The 12,150-nt window shown below is 30.5% G+C and overlaps 1 protein-coding gene across 4 annotated transcripts in view; it reads left to right on the forward strand.

Moving 5' to 3' along the window:
• Positions 1–11,705, forward strand: part of LOC124357089 — a 35,396-nt gene extending 23,691 nt beyond the window's left edge. For all 4 annotated transcript variants that reach the window (XM_046808518.1, XM_046808520.1, XM_046808519.1 and 1 more), the window contains one exon: positions 4,128–11,705. In XM_046808518.1, coding sequence (XP_046664474.1) covers positions 4,128–4,364 — 237 coding nt within the window. In that variant the 3' untranslated portion in view covers positions 4,365–11,705. The remainder of the gene's footprint in view (positions 1–4,127) is intronic.
• Positions 11,706–12,150: the final 445 nt, after the last annotated feature.

Raw genomic sequence — 12,150 nt, forward strand, 5'->3', positions numbered from 1 at the left:
CCTAAACAGTTTTCAAGTTCATAAATAACTTTTAAAAGATGTTTTTCGTGAACGGCTGATCATTCAGACGTTGGTGGTTTTCGCCTGGACCTCGATGATCGGATCGATTGAACGTTGGCATTTTTTGATTAGCCTTTGACGGTCCGATCAATCGGACGTTGGCGTCCAATGGGTTAAATTAATCAGTTCTGCTCTCACTTTGATTGCCCAGGAGATGTTCAACACTAATTGCCAACACTGATGTCGAATTTGTCAGTGAAGATACTTCCATCACCTAGGTCAAGGTCAAGGGTCAGGTAATGCTGGTAATACTGTGACGTACGGGCCCGCCCCTCACAGTCTGTCCACCATTGGATATCCACAGTCTTATCCCTTCCAGTACACTTTTCAGCTGTGATTGCAGGATATCAGTTTCGTCTACTTTAAAATTTACTGTAATTTTGTATATTTCAATCCGAAATTTCCACCCCTTGTACCATAAGATACTTCTATTTAATATCTGTTAAGTTAAAATTCTAGGTAAGTGATTTTCAGGCAATTTTCAGGTGTAAGAAGGTAAACTTTCAAAATATAATTGATATTCTAATTCTAAGTGTAAACATACAAATCCAAATCCAGGTATTCACTTTCTATGTAGCCCCAACATCTTAGCTCCATAGGTCTTAACATTGGCTTAACCACTCATCAAAACACAGTTTTTTGTTCTTATAGGTAAATTTTTTCACTATCAAACTATTCCATACAGAGTTTACTGCAAGTTTCCATACTTTCGATTTTTCCTTTAAATGTTCCCACACTGTAGATGGAAATATTTGAGTGGTAGACTTTGACAAATACAGTTATATCTGATATTATAGATTATGTCTTGTGGAAAGTGTTTTAGTTTACAAAAGGCCTTTGAAATGCCTGGTGCACACTGTTTATCGCGGCTACCAAGGAAATATTTATTAAGGACCTCCACTCTGTGGCAGGGGGAGGGGAGTGCCCTTTGTCTAACTCCAACTATCTGCTCGTCAGTTCTGCGTCTCCTACAGAGTCATTACCAAACATATCTGTGGCGTGTATTACTGCTTTCTCGGTTGTCATGAATGTGGATCTACTATGTATCTCGTTAGTATTCTTCATCGTGTGATAATATTGAAATATTTATTTTGTTTTGTAGTGAAATGTAATTAAACTTTTCAGTTTGACTACATTTTACAATGAAATTGAAATTTATTTAAAATAAACAGTTTTTGTAAATAGTTCTTTTTTATTTTTATCAATAAATATGCTAATTTTAAGTAAATGCCCTGTTCTATAATTTTTTGCTTTTACTTTTTATAATTTAGTTATAATAAAAATTAGCTTTGAACTTAAAGAAACAAAATTTCTTACTTGTCTTGGCGTGATAGGAAAGTTAATGGTTTTATTAGTGGCGTACGAAGAGTTAAGTGATTTTCACTTGACCGATTGAATGTGAGCAGTATTCATAAGTACTTATACGAATTAACAACCTCAGTGAACTGTGCCTTGAACTTCCATTTATCACTATAACTAAGCTTTCACAATTTCCAAAATATCGTCATTTTGGATTTTTGTAAATTGATGAAGATTCTCACTTTCACAATATGACTCCAAATTTTTTATCATTTGCCTAAACCCCTCTGCAATAGGAGCAAGCGGAACGATATTGTTCGCAAACAATAATACATTTATATGTGTATAACCAAAATTGCATCCTTCACATGAAACACCTGGAAGCTCATTATCAAACAATGAAAACATAAGGGAGCTAAGGATACATCCCTGTCTGAGGTCCATTTTTGTAGGAAACTTGATGTTATATCCAAGCGATTAAAATTGTAATTTCTAATGTAGGCATTATTATTCTTGATCAAAAGTAAATACACTGAAACTAACCATGTTCGTATTTACGTTGGAAATGTGTGCGTCTAAGGCCATTTGGGCAGTTTTGTAGGTAGGTGCCAGCTGCAGTAAGTTAAAATAACCTGGCCAATTAAATTGATGTTAAAACCTTTTACTGTTAAGGGCCTATACCCTGGTCATGAGCGGTGGTAGACCGCCAAGGGCCTTCTAAATGTTTGCATGTTACATAATTAATTTTTGTCTGATTTTTATTTAATTAATTACATTGTATTCCATACAATATGCTCCTTAAGTATATTATACGTATGTTACATTTATGTATCTATTTATAGTGTATACATTATGAAGTCAGAATATTTAGATGGCAGTAGATATTTTTTTGTATAAACTATTCTAAAGCAGTACGCATATTTATATTCTTCACAAAATTATTAATGCAGTAAATAAGTAAAATTCCTTATTTTTATGTTGTGCTTATATGGAATATTCAGATTTATCAGCCTTTATATACTCAATTTTTATTTTAAGTGTCATATTAAATTTGCTTCATTAGTAAGTACAATAATTTAGTTTGACATAATTTCAAAATCTAATTTAGAAAGTCAAACATTAATGTGTAACATTAATCAAATTCTCAGCTATGTTTAAGTTTGTGTAAGTTTTAGACGTATAACATACTGAGGTAGTGATTCTATAAAAATGGTATATTGTAGTTCGTCAAATAAATAAATATGTAAAATGGTGGTATTATTTTTTTCAAACTTGCTGAAGTCATTCGTAGTACACGGAAAATAGAATCGTAGGTAGTTGGCAAAAATAAAATTTTGTCCGGCACTTATGCAATTTCCTGATTTAAAAAAATTAATTTTTGGAGATCAAAGTTTATCAGTAATTTGTAAATATGCTGGTATTTATCACTTCTTAACAATCACAACACTTTAAGAACTATAAAAACATATAAGGACTAAAACACTTCATAAAAACAACATTTACGCATTGAGAAACACAGACATAATATGCAGAAAAGCTTAGTGAGACAGATGGTTAGAACACAGACTGACTTTCAACAATCACTTTGGTTTGGCGGATATAAGATAAAGGTCATGGTGGCCAAAAACTGTAACGATTAACTGCAAACCAAAATTAACTTTCCTAAATCAATCTTTCGAGCTTTTTTTCGTTTAAACGGTGATAATCTTTTATGGAGATCGATCATAGAATATAATTGCAAGCGTTAACAAGAATATTTGTATAAAATAAACAATTTGCATTCAGCATTTCATTTGCAACAAAATAAGAAGAATTTGTATTTTCAGTTGTGTTAATTTGCTTTTCATTCAGACATCAGAACTCGTCACACAAAGTAATGAAGTATTCACTATTATTGTCTTCCATACAATGTAATTTCAAGGAGAAAAATACTTCAAAAGAATAAAATCTGTTAATTATAAATTAGTCTCCTATTTCTATTAGTAACAGAAATATTGCAATAACTTTTCTTTATATTGCTAATTTAGGGAGTGCCCTAAAGGAACACGTGCGTGTTGCTTTACTGTATCTGGCTTCTGTGTGAAGCCAGAGCTAGCCTTCGTCAGTAGTAGAATTAATGATCAAGGTTTTTTTAAGCCTAGGGATGAGGGAATATAGTCTACCCTGGTTTCCCTGCCCGCTTTGACTGTAAGAGTCTGTAGCTTCCCTTTCTTCCACAGTGGAGTTACTGAGATAGTGTCCGTTATCCCTCATCGGATTTCAATAGGTGGCGATCTCTACCCCAACTTCATCCATGCTAAATATCTTGTCGCTCTGGAAGCAGTGCAATTTCATTACCAATACTAGGTCACTGTAAGGCATTGTAACACCATCGTTACTAGTGATCTCATTGATGATTAATAGTACTTTTTATCAATGAATAAATTTTATTCATATATTTAATGTAATAAGCGACTAAAATAAATGCAATTCACAAAAACTTTTTGTGGCTAGGTGTTTTAGGAACTAGAATTTCAGGACATAAAACAAGATACACTAGCTAGAAAATCATACATTATGTTTTCTGGTCAATCAGATTTTCATTAATTATGGTAAGTTTTATTAATGAAGTAAAATTGCGGACACAATAAATGAGGTAAAGACCCCATGTTCTGAAAATGCCTTCTGTGAGAAAGCGTCATGTGCAAGAAATATTATTGTTTTAATTTAAAAAAATATGTGTTTGTACGTGTTGTTATTTAATCCATGTATATTTCCATATTTTTCAGGAATGCTGTGAGTTGAAAAATAGATATGATGAAGAGTTTAAACGAATTTCGACCATAACTGAGGAGAAAATAAGAATCTTAAAAAATGCAAGTGAAGAAGTCCTGCTGTTCCAGAAGTTTTACAGAGGCGTAGGTGCCGGTGATGATAAGGTCTGCCTGTACATGACAGACATCCAAGTGCAAGAGCTCATGGAAACTGAACAGATGTTGGAGCAATATTCTAAGTTTTATCAATAAGAGTTTGTTAACTGACTACCAAGCCCAGGTGAAATACCAGGTTATAAAATGAGTTTTTATAAATTTTGTTCTTTGATAATTGACAAACACGTTTTAAAAGACTGATATTAAGGATTTGAATATTTTGATATTACTTCGTAAATCCCCGAATACGAAGAAAAAATACTGTAGTACCTTTATAAATTGTGTGTATTATTTGTGTGATATATTTTTTAAACTTTAAACATTATAAATATATATATTGTATATATTATTAAATATTGAACCAATAATTACTAGTTACTCATTTAAACATTTAAGGTTTGTTAATTTTGTATACGTTAATAAGAATATAAATATTTTATTTCAATGCACAAATGTATTGATATACTCGGCAGATAGGTTATGTTTTAAACAATCCTTCCACGATTTCCTGAAATTATACTACATTAATTTGAACAAAATAAAATAACTCCAAATATATAGGACCTGTTACTCTTTGATAGGTTTTTCCAAGTTGGGTCTCAGTCAGACCTCAAGTTGTAATACATGTAAGGACATTTTTATAGTCTTAACATTATTTCTGGCTAATTATCATTAAAATTTATAATATAAACAGGAATGATACTATGCGTTTCTTTACTTTTATCTGAATGTAATGTATTAATACCCTTTATGGAAAACAAAAGTTTCTGTACTCTGGTACTACAGAAACTCTGGCACTATAAAAGTTCACAATTGAACTGCTTCTAAATTTTCTCCTTTGGACTTAAAATTTAGCCATTGCGTATAGCTTAATATCATTTCTGGACTGGATTGGGAACCTAATGCATCTTCAAGTATCACAGGCTGTAGTATTAAGCAAATAAGGGGTGAGATTTGCCCAACAAGTGAATAATAAATTTGGGGAAGAATTGTGTAGATCAAAATTGAATAAACGTTATTTCTATAAGTAGTTCTCAGATCATAATACGTTGATCCTCCACTAAAAGACAAGTTGATCGATACATGTTTTTATTTCTTATAGGTCAACCAGAAAGAGGCTTATTGTTCTCAGTAGAGCAACTATTATTAAACCTGTTGTACCATTTTTGTCATCCGTGTAACATGTATGGTGACATTTTAAAATCCTTTTGAACCATCTGACTAGTTGCAGTATAAAAATCACCAAGTTTTTTTGACAAAATGTGATCCAACATTGCTGTTTTGATGTACAAGATAAGTTAAAAATACAACAAACATTCATTATAACTAATATTCAGTTGTATAGATTGAACTTATCATTTGCTACACATGCACCTGCATTGGTATGCCATATTCATTAAATTTGTGTTTTTTATATGCAACAAAATAAGGTTAAATACTGTTTCAACTGATTAAGATTAGTTTCTCTGACAGATAATATAATATGACACAAACAGTCCAGCCTGTGTACCATCTTTTCTTGTGATAAAACAGTCCAAGGTAATAAGTAGCAGTGAAGTTTATAATAGTCACTTGTGCAGAATATAATATTACACAAACAGTCCAGCCTGTGTACCATCTTTTCTTGTGATAAAACAGTCCATGGTAATAAGTAGCAGTGAAGTTTATAATAGTCACTTGTGCAGGCTTATAATTTTTAGGACTTAAAAAAATGTTTTGGTCGCTTAAACTGTTGCCGAGCTAAGTTTATACAACAAATTCATATTTTTGCGTACATGTGTTTTTAGATTGTATATTATTTGTTGGAAATAATAATTTAATAATCGTTTTTTAATCTTAAATAGAATTTTATTGTTTATAATAATTTAACTAGCTAAAAGTTTAATATTGACACTGCTCGGAAATTAAACTAAATTATGTACCATATTAAAGATACAACCTTGAGATCCTCATATAAATGAGTAAATATGTAGCCAAATTCTTTTTTAGAAAATTGAACCTGAAATAATCTGAAAATTCTGTTTATTTACTTATAGATTAAAATACAATTTTGTCTGAATTTCTGGTTCAAGCAAAAAGGACGACTTGGGACTTCTTTCTGTCACACATTTTGTGTTTCAGTGTTCTATACAGTTATACGAGTTAGAATTTTTGAACAATGCAACAGATTTTGTGAACATAATTTCCAGTATACCTAATAAGAACACAAATTTAGTTTTTATTTTAGTGTAATAAATTTATTTTGAAATATATATCATCAGAAAATATAAAAAGTAAGAGGCCCCCTTCATATAGTGCTTATCAGTTTCAATATGAAGGATAAGCCATTTGCACTGTAACTTAAATGGCAACACCTCATTATTATAAGCATAATCTTTAATATCTGGCATGACAAATTTTATGAGGTTTGAGACAGATTACAGACACTAGGTGGTGCAAAAATACGTTTCACCAAAATGAATGTTGCTATTTTAAGTAGCGTAATGGTTATGTCAGGTTTGTTTTTTTTTTTAATATTATCCGGACATCCCAATAGGTTTACACCTGACATAGAATTGTTAATCTGACATTTTTATTGATAGAAACTCAATTTTTCCTAGTTACATATAAATAAACAAAGTTCTCAGTCCCATATCGTATTTAAGGAAAACTATTATGTCATTTTGTTTAAATACTTGTTTTTGATACTTTAGATACAATAAAACAGAAGAACTTCTTTATTGAGATAAATTTAGAGCCAACAACAGCCTTAACTATCAATGCATCTTGACTAAAAGTTAAAGACGAGTGCTTGAAGTAGCTGATAGCTGTGAGAATTACCGAATAGAGAACCAGCTAAGTCTGTTTAGAAACACATGGCTAAAGAGTTAGAAAACCTTCTAATGTCTAAGCTTGCTATATGTATTAAATTTTGAACTATCATTTCTTATTTTAAAGTATGCAAATAAAATCAAGGTCATAAAACCAACAGTGTTAACTTTACTGTTGATTTTAAAGACATGATATTACTTTTTTCCTATTATTAAATGAGGGTTTTAATTTTTATTTGTGAATTAAGATTATGGGCAAAACTGTCATTCAGGTAACATACTACTATTAATTACAATAGCAAAACTACATGTAGGTAAGCAATAATAATATACTGCATCTAATTATGCATTATGATATTCTGACAATATTGCTAAAAAGAATTTCTGTATACAAAATTGTTTATTTATAATATTTGAAAATAAATCATCTCCAACTAAAAGGAAACATTCTGTTGCTGCTCTGGAGTTATTCTGGCTGCTTGTTATCTAGCAGTAAATGAAAGAAACAGTAGTTATCACTAGACTATTGAGTAAAAATTAAACTTTATTTTACTAATGTCACAAAAATTGTATTTTATTTAAATTTTATTCAAGAAAATGGTACATACTTTGAAGATTAAAAAAGGTTCACAACTAAAAGAGAAAATATTTAGCAAGGTAGTACTACAAAGACATCATCATACAGTATACCTGCCATGCAATCCTCAGATGATATTTTGTAAAGGCAAAGATATAAATAAGATTCCTTGGCTTCATTTATTGATTGAATGCTTTTAATCAAGACTAATCAAGGCCGGTATAATGGTTTGTGCATGTACAATAAAATATTTATGTAACAAATGAAAAACACACAAGCAAGTGTTGGTTGCTAAAGACATTTTGTTATTAATGAAGTTCTCTATTTTGTTTTTGATGGATTTCTAATGTTTCATATAATTTATGTTCTGAAACACTTAAACTGTTATAGTTCTAAAAAAGATCCTAGCAAAAGCAGAAAGTCTTCAAACTGTCTATTTTTTATCTTTATAAAATGTGATATTTTCTGGTTTTTTAGTTTTTGGCCATTTTTGTTCTTTTGATATTATCATCTTTATGTTTGTGTGTTCAGTCTTTGTGTTATCACATACAAGGTTAATATGTCTCAAGAAAAGTTTTAAGTTTGATTTTAAAAAGTTTTGATTTTTTTGTAGTATAGTTGAGATTGGACAAGAGGTTTTGAACCTCAGAAGTTTATTGTTCGATGTAAAATATTGTGTGGTGTTATGATCAGATTTGTTGGTGAATTAAATTATATTGTGTAGGCTTTCACAGGAACAGAAATGTGATCTATATTTAGACGATTCATTAAAAAAGATATTTATAATCCAACTTATAGAACTTATTTTCATTTGGAGAGTGATTTTATTTCAGTGTTTTTTACTTACTTTTAAAATCTATTTTAATTTCAATTCATACATGCTAATAGCAGTTAATGTTGATTAATATAATTTGATAAAAGCCTAATCATATGTATAATACTAATGTTATGTGCCATATTATGTGAAATAACCATTACAGTTCTAGCTAGGTAAGTTCTGGCAAATGCCATTACAAAGCAACCCAACTAAAGACACAATTAGAGTTCATTCATTAAGGGTGAGAGTGTTGCTCTGCCCATAGCGTGGCAAGCCTCTTTAGTTGTGACCAATCATACAGAGAAACCATCAAAAGTCAACATTGACTGTGCAAGTTCCTAGAATATCTGCACGGAGTTCACAAGCGGTCTTCTTTGCCTAGTAAACAATTTATTCCATCAGCTTTTGCAGTTATTTGATAAAGGGGCGGCTACAACTTCACATAGCCAGTGTTGGTGCTGCAGTTACCACAACATGGCAGTGGCAGTCGGCGCCCCAACACTCGATGAATAGACTGTAGTTCATTACATGTGTATTTTGGTCTCTTAAAACCCATCCAACTTGAACAAACTCGATTTAAAGTTGAGGTAAAAATAAAAAAATGAAAGGAATTAATCAGTATAATGTCATTAAGTTTTCTACTTTCAAATACTCACAGGATAAACTGGAAACATACGCAAAAAAGGAGAGACAAGCCATGAAAGGGCAGAAAGAAGTGAAATTAACAGAATATTGACTCCTACGAATTCATCCAACCATCATTTCACTGACTTTTTCAATAAATAAATCTAAATATTTTCCATTTATTAACCCATTGCGGATCGATTTTTTGTCCATCAGTGTTCCAGCTAGTGCGAATTAATTTACATATTGTGTTGGTCGGCAGCAGAACTAATGCCGTGCCAGATTGAACCTCCCATTGTTTTTGTTATTATTTATAATATTACTATTAACAGCACAATAATACACACAACTGATAGCGTTAAATACAAAACTTTTTGCTGTTGTAAAAACAGCTGAAGAAAATAGATCTGTAGCGATACATAGCAAAAAGTGAATTCAGCTGATTCTTCAATTTCTAGCTATGAATATTTATATTACATATTAGAGAAAACTAAAGAAAGATTAGTATTGATACTCACATTTCAACAAGACATAATTAGAACTATATGGAATTAAAATTAAAAGATAAACACTTTGGGGGTCCTGAGCTGGTCATTGTACCACAAGGGTGCATGACGAGATATATCGTCAGTGATTCGCAATGGGTTGAAAATAGAAAAACACCTTGTTCATTTTTTTAGGAAAATAATATGTTGGTTGCAAAAAAAATTAAATTGAAGGGAAAAAGTTTTATTATACATACAGTAAAATAATTCAAATCAGACCGATCAAACCACAATACAACACTAAATTATAACAGAGTTATTATCAATTGTGACAAGTTACTTTGGGGGAGCTTTAGTTTGAATTAGTTTTTAAATTACATAACTACACTAGATTTTATCAACCAATAGTCTTTCTTTCTTTATACTTCATTATAAAAAATATGTCTAAAATTTACTTACAAATATTTATTTTAAAAAGTGTTAAAAATACACCTTAAGTTTTTTTAAAAATAATTTAGCACAAAATAAGTCATAACAATTTATATAAATTAGTAATTTTATCCGTTTAGTGCCAACATTAATATTTCTCAGTATTTTTATAACAGGTGTAGGTGTAAGAATGTAGTGCTCGAGGAGTGAAAATCTAATAAAATAAAATCATGGAGGTTCAATTAACAGATAATAACGTTACTTAATCAAGAGGCTGTCTTTTACAGTAGAAAATAAATTAAGTACGCTACAGATGACGACATTAAAGGATTCAATAGTAATATAGCTTAACAGGTCTGTTTTTGTTTACAGTACTGTAGTAAGGTTATTGGAGCATAAAAATATTAAGGAAGATGGAAATTTAAGTAAAGTTAATTTAAATTATGTCAATTCTATGTTTTGAGCTAGCCTGACTTAGATTGTAGAGATAATAATAAATTTGGCAACTATCAAAATTGGACATTTAAAAAAATGTAAGTAATTAGCTCTTTTATTGAATTTCCATAAACTGCTTTAATGTATATAATCATTGTATTTATGTGACGAGCCCTTACTCTTAAGCCCTTAATAAGTGTATGAAACCCGCTAGAATATCAAGGTATGCTCTTATTGATTGGTGCTACTCCAAAATAAATTACTTGTATGTTTGACAAATTACCACAAGACTGCGTGAATTCCAAAAGTATTTTTAACGGTATTTGAGAACTTAGATTTACTCAGTGCTCCCTAGCTTTAAATTAAGGGAATGTTTTTTTTTATAAGGCGAAATATTATAATTTGTATAGTTATTGAATAAAATTATTTTATAGTTGAGCCAACTATTATTAAATAGCCTGTTGTGAGGATAGCACTGCAGTGAAGTATTTAACATTACATTACTATCCTAGCAGACACAGGCTAAGAGAAAGGTTCTTTTGAATAATACATTTTTGTCAGCAGAATGTTGCAGCAATCCTAGGCATTGTTATAAAGTTTTCAATGGAGAAGTTTCACAAATCCTTATGTTATCAGGGTTGTAATTAATGAATACACTAGTTATATTTGAATTTTGCTCATCCTATGCAAAATACAATAAGGTGCACAGATATGTCAGTAGTCAGACAAATAATCTCTCAAGCACAAAACACTATAATAGAATGAAAAGTATTTTATTTGTATTTAATGTTCCATTTAACTATAAGCATTAACATCACTATATTATGTTCATTGTTACCTACAGTATCCACGTTTCTTAGGACTTGGAAATGTTGTTATTTTGTGATGTCATATATCCAGATTTGGTTTATTGTTTGGATTTATCCCAGATTAATAGTTTCATGTATGTACCTGCTCTACAGAATGTTGTTGACAAAAGTAATAATTCTGTAATTGTTGTGTATGTACATGATGTATTTGTAACATTTTGACCATTTGTGGCTCTAAATATCTATAGGATCTTAACTGTTTTTTTTTGTAACTGTTTATAAAAGATGACTATTAATTTCTGTTAATTTTTTGCCACTGTAAACACTATAATTTAGTGCCTTATTTGCCTGTATTAGCAATGGGTGTTAGTTTACTTGTAGTTTAACTCCTGTTTCCATTTCAATATTTTTATATATCACAAGACTTTGTAAAATAAATTGTTGAAGTAAATGTTTGATTTATTTCTGCCCTTTAACTACCAACATTAATTGTACCCATCTGAAGTTATTACTGTGTAACATCCTTCTAAAAAATGTGTTACCTTGTCAAGAACTTCCAAGATTGAGTGAGGACAGAGGCACATTCTTTCTATTTTAACCAGATAAAGGCTTTGCTGAAAAATTTGTGCTCCATTCTCCTTCCCTCTTTATCAAAATTTTACGCTTGTTATAGTAACATCAAGAAATTTAAAATTGCTCTATACTTTGAGATAGCTGTAGAGAGCTAAAGATGTGCTTGAATTTTTTTCAAACTACAAGTATAATTCAATGGTGTTAACCAAGTAATTGTTAACTGCAGGTAAATAAGTGGATGAGGTTACTTGTTGAAGGATTTTGAACTTTGGGAGAATCTAAATCTACTACCTCAAAAGCAAAGGTGAATGCTGCTACTCTTA

The sequence above is a fragment of the Homalodisca vitripennis genome, chromosome 3 (assembly GCF_021130785.1).
Source record: "Homalodisca vitripennis isolate AUS2020 chromosome 3, UT_GWSS_2.1, whole genome shotgun sequence".
Classification (NCBI taxonomy): Eukaryota; Metazoa; Arthropoda; class Insecta; order Hemiptera; family Cicadellidae; genus Homalodisca; species Homalodisca vitripennis.